The sequence below is a fragment of the Bombus impatiens genome, unplaced genomic scaffold, assembly GCF_000188095.3.
Source record: "Bombus impatiens unplaced genomic scaffold, BIMP_2.2 scf_0749, whole genome shotgun sequence".
Lineage (NCBI taxonomy): Eukaryota > Metazoa > Arthropoda > Insecta > Hymenoptera > Apidae > Bombus > Bombus impatiens.
In genome coordinates, this window is record NT_177168.1 from 142152 (window position 1) to 168703 (window position 26552).

Below are 26552 nucleotides of genomic sequence, written 5' to 3' on the forward strand. Positions count from 1 at the left end.
ATATATATATATATATATATATATATATATATATATATATATATATATATATATATATATATATATATATATATATATATATATATATATATATATATATATATATATATATATATATATATATATATATATATATATATATATATATATATATATATATATATATATATATATATATATATATATATATATATATATATATATATATATATATATATATATATATATATATATATATATATATATATATATATATATATATATATATATATATATATATATATATATATATATATATATATATATATATATATATATATATATATATATATATATATATATATATATATATATATATATATATATATATATATATATATATATATATATATATATATATATATATATATATATATATATATATATATATATATATATATATATATATATATATATATATATATATATATATATATATATACATACATACAGTTGCGCCGATTCATTTTATGATTCCTTTATAAAAATTAAAATACCAACGTGTCTCATGATTGTACGTACGTTAACGGGCATCGTATTAATCTTAAATAAAAAAAATAGCAATAATTTATCAACACAAAGACCACAAATAACAACGAATGTTAATCAACATGTTTAAGCATCTGTTAAACGTAGCATTCGTTACGAGTAACGAATCGTGCGAATACATAGGTACATAATAATATATGTCCATGAGTTTGAACAAGTTTCATTATCACTAACCGTAACACAAACTAAATCTTTTGACACGGATCGTTATACCCAATAACTTATCAAGTTGTTTGAACAAGGTTTCAATTAACCTGCATACAGAAGAACGACATGCGATGTGAAACTGGGATGAAATAAAAATAAGTAAAGGGAGTAGAAAGGAAGAAAAACGGTCGAGAGGTAGAGAGCAAAGAGCAAGAGAGCAAGAGAGCAAGAGAGAGTGTGTGTGAGAGAGAGAGTGAGGAGGAGAGAAAAGAGAGAGAGAGAGAAGAGAGAGAGAGGAGGAGAGAAAGGAGAGCGAAGGTGATCGAACAGAGAAAAGAGAGCAACGAGATTCAATTCATTCTATAAATTTTGGAATAAACATGTCTCTAGCCTGCACACGATCTCTTGTAGAAATAAAAATCACAGAACTCTTGCGATTTATAAAGAGAAAGAGATAATGAATAATTCATACGTCTCATATGAACAAACATTTTACTTTACGCGTACGTTGTGCTTTGACAAGCGCCCTTCTGCGCAAGATTAGTTTCGAATATCTCGTCTTATTCGTAGTCCTTTAGACCAATCGATCATCGGAAACTAAATCACAAATATTGATGCGCGATACGCAGCACCGCACGACACACCTGTACGTTTAATTGAATTCAGTTGAAAATGCACCAAATGTTTGGAACGATTTTCTATTTTTGGCTTCTATTTTTAGTTGATCTTGCATCGTTGTCCCTTTCCTCTTTTCTCAGTCTTCTTCCTTCTTCCATTTGTCTGCCTCATTTTCTACCCCATACTCATTCTCCTTCATCTTCCTTTTCCTTATGATGTATACTATTCTTCTACTCTTCCCTCTGTTGTTATTGCTGCTGCTAATGCTGATGTTAGCCATCCTGCTGTCCCTCCACTTCCTTCTCTTCCTCCTCCTTCTCCTCGTCTTCCTCCACCTCCTCCTGTTCCTTCTCTTCCTACGTCTCCTCCACCTTGTTCGATACTTTAATTCCGATTTTTTAATATCATTCCGTTCTATCTTTCACCGCTATCAAAGCACACCCCCCTAACCATTCTTGTATCGATCGAACATATACCATAAAAAAGCATCCGTTCCCGATAATATTCAAAATATATTTGAACGAACCTCCTCCTAAGTCAGACGTATCCATGTTGTCAATCCCGTTGTCACACATATACTACATTAACAACTACTCCGAAGTCCGGCAGCGTTTGTTGGAATCGCCCCTCCCTCTAACTCTTCTCTTCTCATCTCTCGCGCATCGCGCCCGCTGAATCGTGCCGCGGTCAAAATGCGAAATCGTCATCGCGCTAATCGTCGTTATGGCTTCCTTGAAAATTGAACGTCGTACCGTATATATTCTATTCCGACCCAATCAAGCATTTTGCATTACTTATTCCCTTCAAATTTATTCCTCCAGTCGCACACGTCGCATACACACACTCGCACGCGTCGATTCTTTTCTCATTGATTATTTTAAAAGCAGCATTACGATATTCTGGGAAATAAACTAACTAACAAACGGATTGATAGAAAAGCTTTTAAACACGGTAAACTGTGTGACGGGATACGATGCGATGGGTTATAGTAGAAGCAACTTGCAGCAGTAAAAATGTAATGTCGTTCTCTCTGTATGATGCGCGCAAGGAGAACAATTAGCACTGTCAATTGTAAATAAGTTGACTGTCAGTCAACTGTAACTACGATTCAGTGTGTACGGTTTCATTCGAAAAAATGCAACGGACAAGTAAGTAGAACTAGAAAAATGGAAATGAATGAAGAAACAAATTGATTCATGCCCCTTCTTTTAAATCTTTAACTGAAATGATGTTTCAAAATTGAAATGCGTATGTACATTTGTACACTGTACACACGTAAATATGAAGTTAATGTCTCACAATAGATAATCACATATATAAGGATAAATACCAGTAAACGTAACCATCAACATATAAGTTTATGGTATACAACATTTCAGAGCATTCACCCGTTATCGATAGATATGTAATTGACAATTTAAATGCTCCAGTAGCAGGAATACTCCTGTTGTTGGATTATCAGTAAAGGGATGTCTTTATTCGCTTTGTATAGTATCTTATCTGTGTAAAGTTAAAACCGATAATGCTCGTAAACGAAAAACATCGATGCGGTCAGCTCGACTTAGCGAATCAAAATTAGTATCACACGGAACGGCAAGTCGCACCGTTAGCTCGATCACTGAAACTTATCGCTGATTAATTGAAACAGCAATTACGAAATGACGCGGAAACATAGACAAATGATAGGTTACAAAATATTCTGTATGATCGTCGTTCCAACGATGTATTTGATCTTCGTTAATACGTTAGCAATATTTCTTCCAAACAATGCAGCAAGTGCGAATAACCCTACGGATACGCGTAAGTCTCGTTTTCTGAATTCTCCGTATTCTCAATTCTTCCTCTTCCTTCCTTTTACGTTATATGTGTCTTATACATATCAAGTAATTCATATCGTATCATATTATTGTCATAAGTAAACAAAAGTCCATGACTTTTGTTTTCTTAAACATACATTTGTCCCTTATTGCGACATGCACGATTAGTTGCGTTCTCTCAAAGAGTAAAGGAACAACTAATAACAAGCGATAAGTAATAAAGGGCAATTATGATGAAGCATTCGACGACTAACGAATGCGTATACACGGACGCATGCCGCTACGTTGAACGAAAAAGATGGTGGAGATATCGAGATACTAAAATTTAGAATGAATCATTACGTAATATGTTCGCATTATAAATACGATCTATATATAGTATATTTTATATATACATATAAAACTTTCACCTTTTACCTCTACGCTTGTTCTCCTTACTTTCCATTTATAATATAACATAGTTCCTTCGTTATCATTGGAATTTACGCGTATAGTTACTATTATATATCATTACGAGTACGTACATATTCTATCTCTTTAAGGACTTCGCAAGTTATTGCAAATTGGACCAAGCGCTATCGAAGCTGGAGAAAATGAAGTAAACTGCACTCCTCCAGCGATAAAAGAATTTCCATCGGATGGCCTTACTCGACAGCAAAGACAATCGGGTTTTATAGCTATACATTTCGTGATAGCGATTTACATGTTTCTGTTACTCGCTATCGTTTGTGATGACTTTTTTGTGCCGTCGATTAAAAAAATTTGCCACAGTAAGTTCAGTATTCCACCTTATTTTTATTTCAAGAAAGGCTATCGTCAAGATCTAAGATAATTTTTCATATAGCTAATACAGCTAGAACGTTGGAACTATTACATGGATCTGATTTTCAGAGATTAACGTAACAGAAGATGTCGCAGGAGCAACAATTATGGCAGCAGCTAGCTCTAGCCCAGAGCTGTTTATCAATATCGTAGGTACTTTTGTCACGGAAGGAGATTTGGGCGTCGGCACGATTGTTGGTTCTGCTGTTTTCAATATATTAGCTGTGCCTGCTTGTTGTGGTTTATTTGCAAATCAGGTGAGATCTTATCCTTGCGTCTTACACAGACGGAACACACTATCGATTATGTATGAATCGAAAATAAAATCAAGTACATGAAGAAGGAAACCAAGAAATAAACACGAATAAAGCAAATCTTTGTTCAGGTATTGAATCTGGAAGGGTGGCCTGTCACGCGAGATACTATCGCATACGCATTCACAGTTCTCTTACTTATTTTAACTTTACGAGACGGTCGTATCGAATGGTACGAGGGATTGATTCTCGTTCTCTTGTATGTTTTGTACATTTTAGGTAAGTTTATGAAGTACTATTCAGGTAATTCCCCATTGTTACTCGATTCTTTCTATCGATAAGTGATAAAACCTTTTAAGTTGAGAAACTAAATAAATATTTCGTTCCATTTTTACTAATCTTCATTGCTACTTTATAATTTCCACACAGACTGCTTGTATCTCTAATTAAATGAAACGGAAATGTTTATCGTTCTAGCAATGTGTTTCGATCGGAAGATACATCAGTTTGTTCAATCGATAACAAATACAAGAAAGAAGTATAAGAATCTTTCCGAATCAACTCCCCTACTTTCTAATGGTATTGTTTATATCGATTAATTTTTTATTCAATTCAATTCTCTGAATTATACGTCGTTGAGTTTCATTTAAAAACACACGTCATCCGTTTGTTCTGTCAGACCTGGTTAAAAGCACGGATATTATTTTGTTGGAATCGAGCGGTGAAGATGAATCGCGTAAGTAACATAGACTGCATGAAAATATGTACAAGAATCCTTTGAGAAGCCTTAATCCCAATAAATATCTACCTATGTGTATATATACATATATTATTTTAGTTGATATCGTGAATATGAAGAATTGGCCAAATTCGACGTGCGAACGGATTTGGTGGTTGATTACTTGGCCTATAAATTTTGTGCTTCTCATTACGATTCCTGACTGTAGAAGAAACACATTGAAATCTTGGTACCCCCTTACTTTTATCATGTGTATAATATGGATAGCAACTACTTCGTACATAGTTGGATGGGTCATCACTGTAATTGGTACGTATCCTTGCAACAATTGTTGTTATCGTTCCCAGATTTATAAATGCACTCGTTTTATTCTCGATATCGATTTAAAATGATCCTTATTTCAGGTGATACATTTAGGATTCCTGATTCCATAATGGGACTGACGTTTCTTGCGGCAGGAATGAGTGTACCGGAGGCTGTTTCTAGTGTTATCGTTGCGAATCAAGGTAATTTTCTTCATTTTGCGCTTTCACTCACCGATACCTTGCTAATAGAAGAATCAACCGGTTAAAACGAATTTTCATTTAAACGCACCTCCAAAGTAACCGATTAACCTTTGGAGTGATTTTCTTGTGATAATCGGTACATCGATCAAGAAATAATATATATGTAGCTAGCGAATAGCGGTCACGATAACGTAGCTATCGTGAAATATCACGATAACATAGTTATCGTGAGACGGTTAGGTTACGATAACGCACCGCGTGATATTATCACGACGTTATTATCAAATTTGCCTCATCTTAGAATCGCTTTATAATCAGTTACAAACCACGTCATGTATTTACAGTATTATAAATGTTTTTACTTTTTCTTCGCGACTAGCATTCATAAAGTACCGATATTTCACGATTTCTTTTCCTCTGTTTTTTCCTAATCTTTCTTTCTTATTTGGGTATTGTTGATTCAAAATATGATTTTAGGGCACGGAGCCATGGGCATAAGTAATTCGATCGGTTCAAACGTATTCGACGTGTTACTTTGTCTCGGATTACCTTGGTTCCTGAAAGCAGCACTTTTTCCGAAAACACCTGGCGATCATTATGTAACGATTAATTCACAAGGTCTGGTTTACAATTCCATATCGTTATTTTCTACTCTCACCGTACTTTATTTGTCTCTTCTAATTGGCAAATTTAAATTGACTCGATCCATTGGAATAGTTTGCCTCATTATGTATGTAATTTTCTTGGTATTTGCTTCCATCCTCGAACTCAATTTGTTCTTTGTGGTTAATTTACCAATATGTGTTCACTGATACTTTATACATATGTTTGTTAATCCACTGACAATCTATCTTTACCGACCAAGTTTTACAAAAGGATTCGGAACTTTGAATCAGGCTCTCCTTTTATCTCCTTTCGATATTTTGATACGCACCATGAATCGTTGAAACATCAATTGAATATTGGTTTCACAATGAATGTATCGTGCTTGTCGCAAATAATTCAACTTTTAATTAGTTCATTATATTTTCCTGAATGTTTGTGTGCATTCTAGTGTATTATTTTGTGACGCATATGTACTTATGAATTTGTGCACATATAAATTTAATGAGTGTAATATATGAATGCCTATGTATGTATGTATATATGATATTTATATAGCTATTTCAATGATTTACAAACCATTTATATTTAGCATAAGTGTTTTTCAAATAAATTTCTGAAGTACTGTCCTTGTAGTTTAGCCAAGATACGAAAGAAAATTACAGAGATTTTTATAGTCCTCTGATATACGTAACATATAATGTATCTCATTACAAAGTAAGTTTCAATGGAAATGTATAGCTGTACGAATATGTCAGAGAAAGAAAAAGAACACAATTATTTATGTCATCCAAACAGACGCATTATTTCATTTGATATTTGTATATTTTTACACTGCATTATTCATTTTACAAAAATTTGCCTATCAAGAAAAAGAAAATACATATGTATGACATATTATAAAGGTGTAAAATACAATGCTTTAAAGTTGACCGCAATTGGTAATTACAACCTTCTGGTGTGTTTTCCCACTTTGTGAGCCATAACTTTCAATTTTTTTTACTACACCCATACCATCAACTACAGAACCAAAAACTACATGCTTATTATCCAACCAAGTAGTCTTTATAGTAGTTAGAAAAAATTGTGAACCGTTGGTGTTAGACCCAGAATTTGCCATAGACAATATGCCTGGTCCAGTGTGTTTCAATTCAAAATTTTCATCTTCAAACTTTTCCCCATAAATAGATTTTCCTCCTGTACCATTGTGATTAGTGAAATCACCACCTTGGCACATAAATTTAGGAATTATTCGGTGGAAGGTACTTCCTTTATATCCGAAACCTTTCTCTCCCGTACAAAGAGCGCGAAAATTTTCTGCTGTCTTTGGGACTACATCTGTTCGTAATTCCATCACGATACGACCCAATGGTTTATCATCAGCGGCTACATCAAAATATACTCGTGGCAAAACCATAACGATATTTGCAAAACGTACTTTACTTTTTCACAACGTCTTTTCCTCAGCAGGTGACATATAATGAGCAACAATAATTAAGTATACGTTATTTTGTAATTCAACTTATGCTACTTTAATTCATTTAAGAAATAACTGAATCAAACAAAATCGTTTAGCAAAAATAACTAGGTTAGTTTCTTTCGCTTAGAAATATATATGATTAAAGTATGATCGACACGACATCTTCATTGTCACACTGTACCAGATGTGACCAGCCTAAACATAAATCAGTTATATTTATGATATGTAGATATATTCTATACATCAGCGGTTCTTAATATTTTGCTTACCATAGATCTCCTTTAAATATATAATTTTTTGTTGTCGCAAACCCTCAAAACCTAATTTAAAATTCAAGTCTAGAACGTGCCTTAAACAATTATATTTAAAACATTCATCAATTAGTCATCAAGAATTTATAAATTTGGAGAGGATAAATATTTTTTATTCCAATAATAAAAGGGTAACTTATGTATGTAAAAACTTCGCTGCCTCCCGGAGGTTTGCAAGCTAATTGTTTTACATATTTGCTTATTTAAATCGTTTTATGTTTTAATAGATATTATCTGATATTACGAATAATATATATACATATATTGTATATGATCATAATTGAGATCATTCGTTTTTTATACATACTATTGTATACTTATCTTCTATATGTATATATTATAATATGGGCCATTTGGTAAATATAAACGCATATCCTTTATATCCGTTATAATTTCGATAAAACAATCTGTTATCAATGTGTGATACAATTTTTAGCATTACAATTCTCTCTAATAACTTGTTCGATATTATTAATTCATTATTATAACAAATCATGCTGCGAAAGCAGACAAGGGTGTTATAGACGGGTAAAATGTTGCTATAGATGGCGGTTGCATACTGTATTCTTGAATTACTGTATCGTTGGCTTTCTATATTCGTTCGAAAAATTTGTGACAGTAAAGTGTGTTGTCGACGCCCAGTTACTCGTGAGTGTTTCGGCTAAATTTTGTGTATTTCTTTTCTTAATGCGATTTGCATTTTGCTATGGGTTAAATAGTGAAAAATGTCACTGCATATATTTGAGCATATATTCGAATGATAATTTTTTATAGTAGAAGTCGATAGATTTGACAAAATACCAAAAATGGCGATCTGAAAAAACAATTATTTCATACAACATCTACGTATAATTGGATCGACTCGTTGAGAATTGGCAAACGTGCACCTTTCCGTCATTTCTGCATAATATTTCTTTCTATTCGCTTGACGGAAACGAATATCTTTGAAGTAACGTTTGGGGCGTTCAACATATATTTCCTTTTACCTAGTAAAGTATACAATAGAACGTTAGGGGACATAATTGGACGTGACGGGATGTAATGAAACGTGACGAAAACCGACGGAATTGAGTAGGACTGGACTAGACCAGACATTGCAAAACCGAACGAGACGAAACTTTATGTTACTTTCGACGATAACCTCGTGTAAGAGAACTCGGTATATGTAAACGTATACATTACCACTAATAACGTTTACACGTTTCTTTTGTACATAGAGATTTCCCAGGGAAAGAGGAAAAATGCAGACAATTAAATGCGTTGTAGTTGGGGATGGTGCAGTAGGTAAAACTTGTCTGTTGATTTCATACACCACGAATAAGTTTCCATCCGAATATGTCCCAACAGTGTTTGATAATTATGCTGTGACTGTTATGATTGGCGGTGAACCATATACCTTAGGATTGTTCGATACAGCAGGTAATTATTAGTTTGCTCTACATATATATTAAAATATATTTGTTTTTCTTTCATCTGTTTTGTTAACTATATGTGAAATAATTTATTGATTCCTAATCTTTGATTTAAAGGTCAGGAGGATTATGACCGGCTACGTCCCTTAAGTTATCCTCAAACTGATGTGTTTCTTGTTTGTTTTTCGGTTGTGTCACCATCGTCATTTGAAAACGTTAAAGAGAAGGTATATATGTGGATTTCATACTTATAATATCGTTAATTGTATTTAAAAAAGCGATTTCCCAGCTCAGTTAGAATTCTTGTATCAGTGGGTTCCAGAAATTACTCATCATTGTCAAAAGACTCCATTCTTACTGGTGGGTACTCAGATCGATTTACGAGACGATGCAGCGACTATAGAAAAACTTGCAAAAAATAAACAAAAGCCTATATCTGCGGAACAAGGTGAGAAACTTGCCAAAGAACTGAAAGCAGTAAAGTATGTGGAATGCAGTGCTCTTACACAGGTATGATATTGTTTATAGTATATTTACCCTTATAGTTGATGACGTTTCCTCGATTCTTAACATATCGTTTCCTCGAATGTTTAGAAAGGTTTGAAAAACGTGTTCGACGAAGCTATTCTAGCAGCGTTAGAGCCTCCGGAACCAGTTAGGAGAAGACGATGTATCGTTTTGTAGAGAGCAACTAATATCGTTTTTAAAACCTATTAGCACTGTTCGGGTGATGACTGCTGTATGAGTTTGTCATACAGTGCATACGAGAATACTTTCGACTAATGATAGTTCGTCTGATTATCTGTGCGATCTATCTTTCGTTTTCAAATCATTCGACGTACGCTCGATTCGAAGAAAAAATTCGATCCAGAAAAGGTGAAGACAAGCATTTTATGTATAAGAAATATCCACACATATACATGTATATTATGTGCGTACATGTGCACGCGCGCGCGTGTGTGTGTGTGTGTACATACACACACACACATATGTATTCATGCATACATATGCACTGAACGCGCGTGCACAGACACCCACACACACACACACACACAGAGGCAGACACACCCATACCAATATTTATCCTTTCGTCGACTGGTTCATCGAAAAAAGATAATCTACGGTTGGTTTTTTGCTTCAACCAATTCGAAGCAGCGAGCGAACATCGATGCTTCTTGGCAATCGCGTGGAAGGAACAATGTAATTATTGACAACTGTGAACATCTACACGAATTTCGTATAAAAAATACTTGTAAAACATTCTTCTATTTAATATGTAAGACGTTTTTATTGATAACTTAGTAGTGTGAATTTTTTAATAAATCAGTTTAAAAAAAGATTATGATTGAAACATACGAGTACAACTTTTATAGTTTTTTGTTTACCTTTACGTCATTTTTACGTTCTTTAATGATTTAACTATTTTTTCTTAACAATAGTGCTCGGGGTGCCTCCTTTTATCTCAGTTTTCGACACTTTCAAAATGATAAAACCTCTGACCTGTGGTTAAAGCTTTATTTACATACATTTTTTCACGATAATATATCATGGAATAATTAAGTAGTAAGTAAGAATAATTAAGTAAACTATATTACATGTAAAACCTGTTTCTAAGCTTGGCCATTTACCATAAAAGTTTGGTATCTAACTTTGGGTTAAAATTGATTACATTCGAATTCGAATGTTATCTTATTTTCTATTCTATCATGATTACTTAATCTCTATTAGGTCGCTATGATGTTGACTGCGTTATGCTGTCATCATACGTGTATTTTGATATACGCACACTAACATTTGTCGACAAAAGGTTTATCATACGTTTTATGAAATAAGATGCATTTCTTTGTCTCTGTTACCGTTTGTCATTTAAAAAATCAATGCATTACGCTCACGGAAAGGATATCACAAAAGGTGCGGCATGCCTGCTATGTGTAGTCGTGTAACGTACTTATGATTGGCTTGAGTTTCAGAAAAAGAAAGAAAGACAGCAAAGTAATATTTTACGCAGAACGTGTTCATATGATCATTACTTACTTTTGGTCATTTTTTTGAACACTATTATTTTTTATTATGGTACAAACAATACAAAGTAGAGAAATCTTTACTAGTAAAGTGTAATCTATGATTTCAAAGTTATTTTCGTTGTATCACTTTTGACAGTGATAAGTTCTTCTCGTGGATTTAGTCTTTCTTTCGTAAATATAAAACGGATCAAAACACTAGGTCGAAAGAAACGGAGTAACGAATACGATACAAACGTAATTTATGAAAACCGATGTTTAACAATAGAAAGTCAAATGCATTCGATCATTTATAAATTTCATCGTCGTTTTTACTGTTATGATTTTATTTTGATCAGTCTAAAATACCGATATGTATTTAAAAGAAATAATGATGAAACAACGTAGCACGTTAAATATCAAGTTAGCTCAAGTGTACTAACTGTGGCGTTTTTCTATTTGCATGTTTCGCACCTTTTCTTCTTTATTGTAAAATTTCTAATTAATTTATCAATTCCACCGCAAAAATTGAATTCAATTTGTTGAAAATAATTAGCGTCAGCTATACTTACATGTAGTATACATCATAGACGCCGTAAACGTCCTTCCCTTTGGTTTATGTTTATCGATATCCCTGTAAGTATTTCGCCGTGACTAGAATCGATTACAACGTACGTACAATTTTGCCTCGTGAGAAGCGATAAAACATAATTTATCTTTCGAAATTACAGAGGCCCTGAGTTGATCTTTTTATTTCTTGTTCCTGCTATAGGTCGCATTAGATTCGATTTCGATTCAGTTGCAAATGTGGCGAGAAAGGGCAGTTCGTCTTCACTTGCGTACCTTATCGTCCTACGTGAATATTTTTGATAATAGATGCATAATAAGTCGATCAAAAATTATTCAAGGAAGATGAACACCTATGTTTTGGTATTGAAACGCGTATTTCAAACACGAATTTGAAAATTCGTTCATCATTTTGGGAAAATCTCGCGAAAATATTCACAAAGATGTGGCTGTGTATTAAATATAACGATTGGTTTATGTCCTGCTGCTGCGTGTGCGTGTAGGATATTCAGACACGTGCAGACTTTTCACAGTAGATAGATTTAAACATTCATGGCATAGTATATTGAATTTTGCGCATGTGTTGGTAGAGCCTGGACACCATTTGAATTATGCGCAACATAAGAATTTGTTGTAAGTAGAATTCCAGATTGCGTAACGTCGTGGGATGGTGCGCTGGCTGCTCCTTCGGGAACTCCGCGTTCCATTGTTGTGTAGTTGCCAATTATCTGCTGTTGGTGTAATTTTGAAGGCGAACAAGGGATTTGTAAGGATGATGACGAAGAACAAGACGACGAAGAGGAGGATGAAGAGGAAGAGAAGGAACAAGATGAAGAGGAGGAGGAGGAGGAAGAGGAGGACGAAGCAGAAGAAGACGAGGCAGATGCCGGGGACGATGAAGACGATGACGACGACAACAACGAGGAGGACAAGGCGCAGGAAGTCGAGGATGAGAAAACGGTAACTGTGGACGGTGTTGAAGTTACAACATTGTTAGAAATGGACTGAATGGTTCCTGCGCGACATACGGCGTCGAAGTTGGCACTGCTGCAATTTAGAGTATCGGAAATGTGATTCGGAAGAGTAAAATTCGAGGTCTGTAGAGGTGTTACGGGTGTAACAGTTGGTAGAGAAGAGGATGACGAGCACGAAGACGGTTGTGGCAATGAAGGAGAGAACGAGGTAGAATTAGAAGGTATCGAGATAGAAGCGGATGAGGACAAAATTGTTTGAGCCGATTGAAGATCGGACGAAGGTGTGAGAACTGTATGTCCCAAATGCAATTGGTAGAATCGATAAGATCCTTCGGTGGTTGCTATTCCGCTACCATTGAACGCAGCGCATCTCGATGGCGCTATTACAGTATAAGAGGACGAGGAGGAAGATGCTGCGGATGAGGCGGATATAGTGGATGGTAAACAATAAAAAGTAGGTTGATGATTGTGTCGATGATAGGGATGATGCTGATGTTGTGCGTGATGATGAATTTGTAACGAATGATTCGCGGTATGAGGAACCGAGGAAAAAGTGACACCGGAAATTCGAAAGTCATCTGGTTGCTGATGATGATGCAAATGAAGGTGCAAGGTTTGTTGGGTAGGCTGTAACGCGATTGGATTAGTGGACGAGATTGATGTGAACCGAGAATCAAAAAGAGGAGAGGAACCAGGAGGTATAGGATGACTGACCGAACCGGAGGAAAGTGGCGAAGCTTGATCAAGGTTTTGAGTAAGATTCGATATCGGCGATACCGAACGATTCCCTAAATGGAAATATCTAAATTGTTGTGGCGCTAGTGGTGGTTGCGGTTGTGGTTGCGTTTGTATTTGCGTTTGCAATCGATGATCGTTCTTATTAGTTCGAGGATACGGATACCTCTCGATGTGATTCGCGTAACTAGGAGAAGGATGCGATGGCAAGATTCGTTGGATATTCTGGTAAGTTGGATCGGATAATCCGTTGTACGGAACGAAATACATGGTACGGTAACACTTGCCATTAGCAGGAAGACCGGCATATACGGTGGTAGGCACTATGTTGCATCGATAATTGGTAGGAGTCGTTGCAATAGGTTCCCTTCGTCGAGTTTTTATGGAAGGACCGCCGCTCGTACAACTTCTACCAATACCAACGGGAGCGATGTTGTTTATATCAGTCTGTTCGGCTCCGATTGCGATACCTCGCGTACTGTGCATATTCGCAACATTTAATTGTTCTTGAAAATACTGTTGATCGTTACTCCTTGGATCTTGGTAAAAACGAAAGGTACTATCGTTTGCCGGTAATCGAGAATGTTGTCGCGTGAACAGGTCGTCCGTGTAGGGCTCACGTTCTAACGAATTTTGGCCAGTCACGTTGGTATTCTCTACAATAGTCTGATAGATATCGTCAATTTGTTTCTGCATCGTATTTATTCTGTTAATCGTGTTCGCGTCTTGTTCGTCAGCAATCAAAGTACTAACGAACGAGTTCGGTGTAGAAACGTCGATCATTTCATCATACAAGGCAATCCGACTATCAACTTTAACGCAATTGTTCTCGTAATACGTCGGTAACGAGGAATGAAAATTCGTTTTGAGAACATTTGTGTTATCATTTTCCAGAATTGTCCGTTGATGAAACGAAACATTTTCATCCATGTTATCTTGCTGTTGTCGTTTAATACCGGTTACAGATGGTCTACGATTAAATCCGTAATCGTTTAATTCGTCATCGTCATTGTCAATATTACCAATGTCTTTATTTCCACCGTCATTACTGCCGTTACCGCTGTTGTTGTTGCTGTTATTATTGTTGTTATTGTAACAGCGACTAACTATGCGTTCTATCTCACTACTGCTACCGCCACCACCACCACCACTACTACCACCACCACCACCGCTGCTACCACTATTACCACCAGCACTACCATCACTACCACCATTACCACCAACACCACCACCACGTTCATGATTGACATTCTCATTGGATGGAAAACAAAGTTGGTGTCGATTATCATTACCCTCGTTCTTTCCATCAACGATTCTATCAATTTTATCCTCAACGTTGTAACTATTGTTAGTGTTAGTGACATTCATTACCGGCTGATATTGATTTTCGACTTCGTTGTAACGTCGCTTTATTCTTTCGGTTCTGAATTTGTCTTGTTCTACAAATGCTAGCAATTCATCGGTTGTACTATCTCCTATATCGGGTCTGTTGTTGATACTCGTCGGTGTGCCTTTGGTAACGTCCGGTGGACCTACGTAATTTCGACCATCTTCACACAGCGCCGCTTCGATATCTTCTAAACTGTAAGGCGGAAACGCGTTGTAGCCTACAGTCGAAGCACGATTTTCGTTCACCATTATTCTAGAATTATACCGATAATAATCTTCTTGAGTATCCGTATTATTAACAGTTACACAGGACAATGGTGCCAGACTAGCTAGGAATTGTCTACGACCATCCGAATTATTCGTTTTTAAGGAGTTTTTCGATTGTTGACCGTCTTTGACGTTATTGTTTTTTCCGTTGCTTCCAAGACCAAGATCTGGCAAGTTAGAATGAATGCTTTTTTTGTGTACAAACAAATCGGTCAATTTCTTATATGTCGACTGATGTATGCCATCGGCAGTTGCAGTACTGGTAGTGGAAGGATTTTGCTTATAATAATTGGAGCCTGTAACCATTGTGGTCATAGTTGTGGTTGCCATTGCCGTGGTTATCACTGACGACAAGCTCGACGACGTAAGTATCGTCGTTGCCATTGCCGTAGTTGTTATCGTAGCGGCAGTGTTGGTGGCGATGGTCGTCGTGAGTGCTGCATCGGAGAATGCGGTGAGTTTTGTAGCGACATGTAGTGTTGTTGGTAACTCTGCTGCCATCGACGACATGTCGGCATCGTGTCTCAATGACGGATCATGTATTGGTAATTCGGTATCGATTTCCGTACTTGTGAACAAATCTGTAACACCCTTGGTTGAATTTTCACAAACATTGTCTTCCTCTTGGTCCACGCAAGTAAGTTGACGTATTCGTTCCTCTAGCGACAAGTTTTTCGAAGGAAGAACTTTCTTTCGAGAACTCGTGCGATATTTATCGAGAAGACTTCTTCGAAGAGTATTCCTCTCGATCGTTCTCTTAATTGGATTCATTGAGTCGTTATTAAGAGAACCGGTCTGATTTTCGCCAATTTTTGATCTCTTTGCGACATCGAGAAAACGTAAGTTCTCCGCGGTAACGAGAAATGTCGGGCTATCCTGTGACTCGTCAAGAGTATTCGCCGAAGAAATCAATTTACCAAGAGGAGCCGGAGGCGGCGAAACGAATCTCGGGTTAGGAAATAACTGTCTAACCGCAGAATTTGGTTTAAGACTGTTGCCCGTTAAAGAAGAACTACCCAGTTTAAATATAAGGGAGAGCTCTTTTATATCCGATGGTGTTTGGTTTACGGCAAGTCGATTTTCGTTGTCCTGTTCTTCCGTATCGCTTATTTTGTTAGGTAAATTTGGCTGCGTATCATGATCATCGTTAGCATTGCGACAACAAATTTCTTCGTTACGTACGATACATTCGATCGAATCGTTCTCATCGGTTGTAGTATGATCATTCGTCGTCCGATTAACTGCTATTTCTGTGTCATGGGAAGCAACATTCTTTTCAGAAACGTTCTTTTGGCTGGTTTTCTTTCCATGTTGCAAGTCGATATCTTCTTCCTCGCTAATTTCGCGTACAATACGTCTTTCGGTGACAGTTGTCATAGTTATGGTTTCCACGAGATACCGATGGCGAGATTCTAGAAACGAAAAATGCTTTTGCGAATGTTTGCCATCAGAAAACGTTAATCATAATGCATATTTGCATTGAAAAATTAAGAAACGTATAAATATACCACTAGTAGTTGCTTTTGGTAGATTCTCGTCCGTTTTCTGTACATGCCCGTTATTACTATCCATTACCTCGTGGTTGCATCTGGATTCTCCTTCGACCTCTGCACCTGTAAAAATACGATACGCCATCTTATTGGTTACTTCGATGTTCAATGACCGTCGGAACGTAGCCAAGTGTACAATTGACACGAATATCAACAAGTACGTGACAGATTTTATAGTACGTCGACGAGCAGTTTTAGTTAAGAATGTACACATTCTTTTTTCCCCGCATAGCACGAAAATGCCGGAGTCACGGTACACTGTACTTCCGGCGGCTGCTGACAACCCGTACAATCAACGTTCACGAACATGAATAAGTGCGCAATTATTATTTACGTATTCGTTCCGTAAACGATTTTCTCCTCTTTCCTTTCTTTTTTTCCTCCTCTTTTCCCCCTTTTCATTGGAAAGAACTTTGCTATTATATGTATGGAATTTATTCGATACGGTTTTGTCATTGAATAGAAAAGTAAGAAACGTTAAGAACAAAATTTGCATTACACGAAACTGTGAAATTTCACATAGTGGGTCTATCGCAGAAATAAAATAATCTTATTTTAGGAAAAAATAAAGAAACTTATTCCTTGCTCGAATTAGGAGGTATGTATTATTCATGACAATACATTTCACATTATGAAGAGAAATGGTGTGAGAACGCCTGTGAAAATTGTACAAGAATATAATACCTAGCTTCTTTATGTTGGTTTGTATTAATACTCCCCTTTGATTCAAGCTTGGTTGGATATTATTGGGAAGTAAGAGAAGAAAGTTCGGTTCTTAATATATATATACACGTATATTATATACTTATATTATATATACACACATATATTCATAAAGAGCATGGCAAAAAAAAAAACAAGGAGTGTCACAAAATAGCTTTGTTAAGAAAATTAAACTTTAATATTCAAATCTATCAAAAAAAAACAAGAAGAACATTCATTAAGTTTAACCATATTACTAAGAAAATGAAGCTTATATCTTATTAAGACATCATAAAAAAGAATGACTAATGAAATATTAAGTATTTTACAGTAATTGCAATTTTGTTTTAATTTGAGCATTTAATAATGAAACAAATTAAGACATTTCTACTTCTACTATCACTAAAAATAAAAGAAAACACCTATTTCACAAATAGTCACTTTCTTCTCACGTATTTGTTGTGTATGACGCAACATGTCATAAAACGGATAGGGAAATTTCGTGTTTTGTTTCAGTACATGTGGGCATTCCCTGTTATTAATCAAACTATCAAATCTTCAACGCTATCTTATGGAGACATTTTGATCGTTATAATAAATAAAAGTTTGATACTTTTACAGTCTCAGTTTTCACAAAAAAAAAGAGAGAATATGTTATAAAATGGAAAATCACAAGAAATGGACGTTTCTCGTTGTTTTCCCTGTACCTCTCACATTAGAATGAAACTCACCTGCCGTTCGTTGACAGTGAAGATAATTTAATGATGATCGTAAGCAACATTCTGCTACGTTAGACAATTCTCCATTAGAATAAACATCTTTGTAACCTTCGGGTGGACTTAATGTTTCTTGTTGATGATCTTGACTTGCAAGTAACGGTGGCGATGATCTTTCTATCAATGGTTGTGATGGTGCTGGCGGTGGTGGTGGTGGTGGAGGTGGTGGTGGTGGCGGCGGTGGTAGTGGCGGCGGTGGAGGTGGTGACGGTGAAGACAACGTAGACGATGCGATCGTCAATGGCGGCGAAACAAATTCAGTCAGAATTCGTCTGTAACTCTCGACATTCTTTGCTCCATTAACTTTTTCGCGACTTTTGCTTTTGTCTCGTAGATCCGCTGAGTTTCTTACTTCTCTCACTACTTCTTCCCCTACATTCGATCTTCTCTCCTCCGTTTCCGCTATGGTCTTTGGCACTTGGATTCCTTTTTGTACTACATGCTCCTTTCTTCTTATTATGTCATCTTTAATTGCCTCCTCTACCATTAATTCCTCCTCTTCCTCTTCCTCTCCTTCTTCGATTTCTTCTTCATCTCCTTCCACTTCTATTTCATATTCTTCATCATCTTCGTCTTCTACATGTAACTCAACACATTCGAATCCTTCGCGAGTACAATTTTCTTCTCTGAACGTGTTTTCGTGTATCATTTCTCCATCTCTTTCTATATCATGGTATCGATTGTTATCTGAAACACCGAAATGAAGATTCAACTCGGCTCGACATTCTTTACAGTTTCCCAAACGCATCAATTCATGTTCCTGGCAACAACAATCACAGTCTTCTTCATAATCGGCACAACATTCTTCTTTTATCAATATTATATAATCAGCTGCAAAAAACTCGTTTAATTTTTCGTTGATTACAACCCGATTTTTCTGCGATCGTGTTTTAGATTGACCAGGTTTTTTTAACAAGGACTTGAGAATTTTCGCAGGCTGCTCTGCCGGAAGTTTGCTTCCGTGCTCCTTCATTATTGGGGCTTCTTTCTTCCCCCTCTGTGCTCACTATATATCTCTTTTCAATGTCTATACCCGCGCAGTATTCCTTTCTCTATCTGTCGTCCACAGGTGTGCGTTACAACGTTATATTTCGACTTTTTCCATCAATAATTACCATGTTGCGCGTCCTGGACGCAACAGTATTACTTTTGTCTTCTCAAGTTAAATTCCAATTGCAGTTTCAGCTCCAGACTCCTGATGTATTTCGATATAATACTATGCATAATCGATTACCCAATACGATTGATAACCCGATCCTCTTAATTAATTAAGTATCATCGAGCAGCCACGCCATACTTTTCTAGAGACGACTATTGTTCCGTTTCTGTAAATTTGTTAATTCGACGACGCGTTAGGCGATAAACAAAATCAGTCGGTCAATCGCACATAACCGACTCATCACGATTTGTAATTGTGATGCAAGCGAATATTGATTGAATTTTATTCAACATTGTAAACGGAAAGGAAATAAAAAGAAGAATGAGAAGTGAAAATTACTCGTAAAATTGAAATCGATGCACTATATCCGTTTAAACCGTTGTTTTCCTGGTGTTTTGTCTCATCAATCGAAAATTATTCGACGTACTACGAATTATGTAATAGGAAAAGCTGAATCGGTAGCAATGAAAAAGTGAACGAACGAATGAACAAACATGCGAACGAGCGCGTGTAATTAGAATCATTCGATATCTCCTTTATTCCATAGCAGCGACAAGCAGCAAAAACCTTTCTGCGTGCAGCTCGGAGTTTTCATGCCTTGGTATTTCACTCGTTCGTGGGAACGATTAGTTCAAGCATTATCACCGGTCATTATTATGTTATATATATATATATTTATATTACATATATATAAGTATTATTATTTCATTATTATATGTTACACTAAACACCGGTATTGACACTCGTCGACGACGACGATGGTCGTGTTAACCGTACTGTCGTCGTCACTGTCGATGTTTTCGTCACGATCCTTGTTAGCGTTGCGTCGTTGCTTTCGTCATTGGCACCGTTTTCTTTTCCGAACGTTCAGTATTTCATTCGTTGTGCGCAAGCGAATGCTCGTTTCAGGTAACACTCGACCGTTTATCGATCTTGGACGGCGAACGTGGGCGCACTTCTAAACGATACAATGCACCACCGCCATAGTTCTCGTTGTAACTCGTACTTTCACCGTATATACACGCACATACTTGCATATTTGTACATACGTACTATTTAATATTCAGCAATGCAACACAACCGAGGTATTACAGTCGAACAAATGAATTTCACGGCTGGTTAACGATTATTTCACTTCGTTTACCTATTGATGAAGTATTAAAGTGAAATTATATTACTGTACAAAATTGGTGAAACGTTTATACAATCAAGGTTATCTATCGAAGACTTGGTAAAGCTCCTGATATTCACGACGCGGCAACGCCAACTCAGCGCAGCGCAACAATTCGAATCGTATACACCATAGCTACTCGTTCGAAACGAACGCCGATGCTAGCTGTCATCGGACCGTTTCGACCTCGAGAGGACACCACCTCACAACCGTTGCCTAGAGTAGATCATTAACGCGCACGATAACCGCGCATTGCGTCATAATATGTTTGAATTTGTTCCGCGCAATAGCAAACAGTAAACGAAGGGTCGGTTACGATAGAAAATGAGGATTTAATATTATATTATTATTAATAGGTATTAACAAATCTCCGCTTCCCATCTTTTTCATAACGCGCGAGATAACATTAGGTACACGTAATATGAAACAAAGCGATCCTAACCCAGACCTACATTAATTATAACTTTGCAATGGTCTGGGCACGATGTTTTAATTTTTTCATTCCATTAATTTTATGTCTTTAACTTACGATTTTCATTTATTTATTTATATTTATTCATTCATTTATTTCGTTATCCATTTTACTACTTCTCAATTGTCTCTTATTTTATTTTGTTATTTACTTAGTTTTTATTTATTTTCGCCGAGTATCTTTACATTATTTCTGCGAATTTTATAGTCATTCGTGTCGACTTGTATATTTTATGACAAAATATTTCTAAGATACTTTATAATATTTTTAATGATGATCGTTTATTGCCATGTAGTTAAAAATATTAAAGAAACTAGCGCGTGAACTTACAACAAGATGATTCACAGAGATTCTGCAGTCGAATGCTTTGACCGCTTCATTCTTTATTTTTTGCAACAATCGTTTACTGTGCCATAATAAAAACAGTGTAATATTTGCAGAAGAATATAATAAACTAAAAGCGATCAAAAGTTTAACACGAAATACAGTTCTAACAACTAGACTAATGGCTCTAATCCAAAACGCGGGTAGTTTTGACGATGTCAATATACTGTACACTGTACAATTATTCTCATTAATATTCGGATACTCTTTACAATAGGATAACTTTTTTCAAATTGGAGCAAACGACGAACTTTTTTCAGAAGTTGGAAGAATTAGTTTACTAGGATTGGTACCTTTTCACCGACATAAATCTACAAAACGTCGATACGCCTAATATTTAATTTTAATATTTTAATATTTTAAATTTTCATTACAGAGTCACATAAGAATATGTAAGAAGTGACTTTCACTATTTTTTCATAATTCTGATCAATTGCATCTTTAAAAAGCTTTTTTTCATACATGATCTAGTAAACTAACTCTTCTAACTTCCAAAAAAAAAAAAACGTCGCATGGTCGAATTAAAAAAAAGTTGTTCTGTTTTAAGGAGTGTCGGAATATTAATGAAACTGACTGTAAATTTTTTATATTTATTACACTTGTTGTTAGGCAGATAGATTATGGTAAAGTTTTTTGCCTCAAATTATAATGATTATGGAATATGTAGCGTGGCACTGGATAGTTAATCTCTAATTGTTTCTGTGGTGTGTGTTGTGTATCGTATTACTCGTGTTTATAGTATAAAGTATCTTAAATACTACCTTATGATATAATGAATTATAATACAGTATAATACAATACAATATAATGTGATATGGTATAATGTAGAGTAGTATAATAATAATTAAAATAGAGTATAATATAACAATTAAAATATCACAAATACAATCTGTTTCTATTATTCAGGTTACGTCCAACTGTTATACTGTTATATTTCCAACTCCTAAACTGACGTTGAAGAGTTACTTATGCCATCGACAACGTACAGAATAGACGTGATATATGACATTCAATGCTTTTACGAGTTCAACGTTTTGAGAGTCATCTGATCTGCCCATACTATTTTCGTATCGCATGCGATGTTATCGATTTGGTATCGTAGTGGCGCCACAGACGGCATATAGAATAGACGTAATCACAGACAACGTATAGAATAGATGAGTATACAGCATAGATCTTGCATCTTATAGACTTCATGCCCCATTTTCTGAAATATTGATCCTATAAAAAATTAGTGTTTTTTACGCCCCCTAGGATTTACAGCGGTGTGTGTAGAAATTATATTCAATTCAACTAATAAAATTGGTAAAGTTGCGGACAAGTGTCCTAAAGTCATCACGAGTAAAAATCTGTTGTATTTTTACCATATCTGATAGATTACACATGGTTACATGCTTTAATAATGCACTAAATAACACGTACTTTCCCAGAAAATGGAAAAAAAGTAAATTAATAGCCATCATAAAAAAAGATAAAGACGGCTCCTCATCCTCAAACCTACAACCTATAAGTCTTTACTCAACATAAACAAAGTATTCGAAATAGTCATAAACAACCCCCTAGTCTCCTTTCGCACAAAAAGTCACGTAATTCCAGAAAATCAATTCGGCTTCCGACACAAACATTCCACACTCTACGCAATAAATAAATAATTAACGTCGAACATCTGTTCTCAACGCAAAGCAATGAGTAGTCACCTGCTTAATAGACCGCGTAAAAGCATTCGACATAATATGGATCTTAGGCCTTATGTACAAAATAATTAAGAACAACTTTCCGAAATACCTAATCAAAATAGTCTGGAACATGATAACTAATAAATCCTTTGTACTGACCGATGGTTCGCACACATCAAGCAAATAATTTTTTATAGAAAACGGCTTATAACAAGGAATGTAAACTCTCCACCATTTTTCAATATTTAAAATAGCGACTTACTAAATCTCTTTAATCTCAATACATCCACCCATAAACGCTCTATAGCTTTCGCCGATGATTTAATCATCTATGCAATAGGTCGCAAAACCAAAATAATAAGAACGCAGCTCCAAAAACTCAAAAATAAATGCGAGTAAATGTAAAACCATACTGTTTAGACCCAAATTAAGTGAACTCGACTCTACTGAAAGAGAACATTATACAAAATTTCAATTAAGAGAAAAAACAAATGAAGGGAAACACATACCCCACAAAAATTGTGAAAAATACTTAGGCGCAAATATAGATGACAAATTAATCTTCAAACAGCACATCGAAATTCAACTTGCCAAAGCAAGCAAAGCGTTCTGGAAAGCAAAAAGATTATTCTACTCCAAACATCTGAACAGCAGTGTAAAAATCCTCTGTTACCAAATACTAATTAGACCGATCATAACCTATGGTTGTCCACCCTGGTATAACATACCAGCGTCATTAATGAAAAAAAATCCGGGTATTTGAAAGAAAATGCATCAGGGCTTGTCTGAGTAAATACAGCTCCAAACATAGTGACTTCAAAAAATACGTTAAAAACAAAAAATCTACGATTTAGCCACCATACACCGCATCGATTGTCATATTCTAAAACTAACAAGAAATCACTTCACTCAAGCTGCAAAAATAAAAGAAAATAGCTTAATTTTCAGTTGTCTACTTCCAAACGAACTATACCATAATAACACACTCAAAGCAGGCCATTTCCCCACAGAAGCGTTCTTATACCTAGATGAAAAGAAATTACCTCCAAGATCAAAACAATATACCCATAATTTACTACATAAAAAGAGAAATAGGAATTAAAATAATACTTTACCAAGAAAATTTAAATAGACAGACATAGATACTAGGTGGAGATACAATATGGCTCTCCCGTAGAAAGACACAAAAAGCAAACACAGAAAAAGCATAAAAAGGTATTGTTGGATATCGAAATCAAAAAAAAAAGAAACAGAGAGAGAACCGCAAAACGTCAGTAGCGTTCAATTTCTCTCCTTGTAAAATAAGTGTAAGTATTGTAAATATTGTAAATAAATCTAAATGATATCCCCCTTACCCTCCCCAACCCCTACCCCCACCGTTCCCTCAGCCCCTTAGCCCCAAAGGAACCAAAAGTAGGCTACCAATCTGTCCTGTTTTGCGACCAAGTTTTCGGGACAGAAAAAAGAAGAGAAGACAATATCGTATAAAAGTACCGCTTTTGAGCGGCTTAAATTAAATTACAAACTGTAATGTTAAAAAAATAAACCCAACACAAAATATGGTATGGCTACATCGTACCGTCGCGTGACGGTACTTTTGCCAAAACCACTTTCAAACAGAAATTCATTGTTTATTGTGAATACACATATGTAATTTATATTTTTCTTGGGCAATAAACGTTATATATACATATATATACATGGTTACACGTTAAACTAGAAATGATATATGTAATACATGCATGTATTACATTGCGTTTTAGGATATTTAACAATTTGATGACATATTTTCATATGACATAAGCTCAATTATACATCAATTAAAAATGAATTTATCAACTTATATTTTCTGCTGCAACATAATAACGAAAATTTTATCAATTTGTGAAATCTTTTTTATACTTTATTTAAACACAATCTGGCCAAAACGATCTTTATTTATCCATATAACCATAATAGTTGTGTATGTAATATAAACCATAAAGCATCAATAATATTATGAAGATTTGATGAAAAGAAGAAGTTCAAATATGTGGTGTGGAACACGTAGAACTACTTAGATTACTGCATAAATAACGAATTTAATGAAAAATATTCCTGATAAAAATTGAATGGTTTCAAGGAGAACATAATTTGACGTGATTAGTTTTTGGTAATTAGCTAGTCTTCATCTCCAATTTCGATGATTTCTGAATATGTTATCAAGGACAATTTTTCAAAACAATAATTTTTTCCTTTAGATGCGTATAAACGCCGCTTGGTCCTAGATATTTCTACATATTCGTAAAAAAGAACTGTCCTTATTAGACATTGAATCCCGCACATACATGTGTATCTATGTGCTGATGTGTGACATAGTCGCAAATATAGCCGACACGATCACTACTTTGCCTGCCACTCGGTGATTTGTTTACACCCATCAACCATCGATCTGCTTATTTTTATACCATAGTTTGCGAATCTAAATAAATAGCTACGAAAACCTTATTCACAACTGCATACGCGAGGCTGTAAGAATATTATACTTCAAACTTACAAACAGTTAAGAAATGTAACCATAATGAAATATATGAATTCTAAATTTATATAATAATTACGACTGACTGGTACACTTTTTAATTCAACAAAAAATAATTCACAACACGCAAGATAAACCAAACCCAATTTTAAATCCAACATATTGATGATATTTACTTTTAATTGAATTATAACGGACATTTCTTGCAACCTCACATATATAATTGTGCATTTAAGTTCGCCCAACCGTCGTTAGTATACAGAAGATAAGCTGCCGACGACTGGTAACCAATACTAACATATGCGCTATTACACACACAACTATAGCCAGAACTCACTATAACGGTACCGGCAGTTTTTTCACGAATATCTCGAAAACCAAGCGAGTCCACTCATTCTATGTATGTGAAAAAGTTGCCCAAAATATGAACTTCTACACATATCCAAAAATCATCGAAATCAGAAGGTAGGCAAAATAAAAATAATAAAAGCATATTTCATTTCTAATGACCTTCTGAACTATTCTGTGAAAAAAATTACCACTTATAACTTTCCCGATTGTGAGTGTTTTGGGAACTAATACGATTGAGCTAATGAGAGGAAGAGGGGGGGGGGGAGGGAGAGAAAGAGAGAGAATCCCTCGAATCGGTCCGAAACTACCGAGCTATCCGAAAACTGGTCAAAATATCATGCATTTTGATTATCAACATGTAACTTTATCACCAGTTTGGCTTCCTCAACTATATATTTTATATGTAGTACTAGCTACAACTACTAGTACTTACTAATTACTAGTACAAGCTAGTAACTTGGCTTCCGTACTAGACAACGCTGCTACCGACTGCTTCCTCAAGTATCGACTTACGGTGCCCCCACAGAATTTTATTACATATTCGGACGTACCTCTCTCCGTCAC

At 35.4% G+C, this 26552-nt stretch overlaps 5 protein-coding genes across 11 annotated transcripts in view; 2 read left to right on the plus strand and 3 right to left on the minus strand.

Moving 5' to 3' along the window:
- LOC100750167 (sodium/potassium/calcium exchanger 4) overlaps positions 1–2022 on the minus strand; it is a 10140-nt gene extending 8118 nt beyond the window's left edge. The window contains exon 1 of the mRNA XM_003492494.4: positions 1880–2022. Coding sequence (XP_003492542.1) covers positions 1880–1928 — 49 coding nt within the window. The 5' untranslated portion in view covers positions 1929–2022. The remainder of the gene's footprint in view (positions 1–1879) is intronic.
- Positions 1–7162, plus strand: part of LOC100750050 (sodium/potassium/calcium exchanger 4) — an 11033-nt gene extending 3871 nt beyond the window's left edge. Inside the window, exons 1-9 of one of the 3 annotated variants that reach the window (XM_024370376.2) lie at positions 2156–2501; positions 3713–3940; positions 4062–4249; positions 4378–4525; positions 4724–4825; positions 4926–4982; positions 5085–5294; positions 5390–5491; positions 5969–7162. In XM_024370376.2, the coding sequence (XP_024226144.1) occupies positions 2489–2501; positions 3713–3940; positions 4062–4249; positions 4378–4525; positions 4724–4825; positions 4926–4982; positions 5085–5294; positions 5390–5491; positions 5969–6303 (1383 nt within the window). In that variant the 5' untranslated portion in view covers positions 2156–2488 and the 3' untranslated portion in view covers positions 6304–7162. Of the gene's footprint in view, positions 1–2155; positions 2502–2542; positions 3154–3712; positions 3941–4061; positions 4250–4377; positions 4526–4723; positions 4826–4925; positions 4983–5084; positions 5295–5389; positions 5492–5968 lie in introns of those variants that run through there. The other 2 variants (XM_003492493.4, XM_024370377.2) reach the window with 2 other exon arrangements.
- Positions 6872–7765, minus strand: LOC105681299 (peptidyl-prolyl cis-trans isomerase). Its single transcript, XM_012390241.2, has one exon. It carries the CDS (start codon positions 7509–7511, stop codon positions 7017–7019), a length of 495 nt encoding a protein of 164 aa, XP_012245664.1. The 5' UTR covers positions 7512–7765; the 3' UTR covers positions 6872–7016.
- Positions 7766–8379: 614 nt separating this feature from the next.
- Positions 8380–10248, plus strand: LOC100740066 (cdc42 homolog). Of its 5 annotated transcripts, none has more exons than XM_003492495.4 (5): positions 8380–8533; positions 9103–9304; positions 9415–9524; positions 9610–9807; positions 9892–10248. In XM_003492495.4, exons 2-5 carry the CDS (start codon positions 9127–9129, stop codon positions 9979–9981), a joined length of 576 nt encoding a protein of 191 aa, XP_003492543.1. In that variant the 5' UTR covers positions 8380–8533; positions 9103–9126; the 3' UTR covers positions 9982–10248. The 5 variants fall into 5 exon arrangements, with proteins under 5 accessions (XP_003492543.1, XP_012245661.1, XP_012245662.1 ...); XM_012390238.3 differs by lacking the exon at positions 8380–8533 and adding an exon at positions 8540–9031; XM_012390239.3 differs by lacking the exon at positions 8380–8533 and adding an exon at positions 8540–8874.
- Positions 10249–11488: 1240 nt separating this feature from the next.
- Positions 11489–20797, minus strand: LOC100741268 (probable serine/threonine-protein kinase DDB_G0282963). Its single transcript, XM_003492504.4, has 3 exons — positions 18213–20797; positions 16738–16842; positions 11489–16641 (listed from the first exon to the last, which is right to left on the minus strand). The coding sequence occupies exons 1-3, from the start codon at positions 19228–19230 to the stop codon at positions 12407–12409; spliced, it is 5358 nt and encodes a 1785-aa protein (XP_003492552.1). The 5' UTR covers positions 19231–20797; the 3' UTR covers positions 11489–12406.
- Between the last annotated feature and the right edge of the window lie 5755 nt (positions 20798–26552).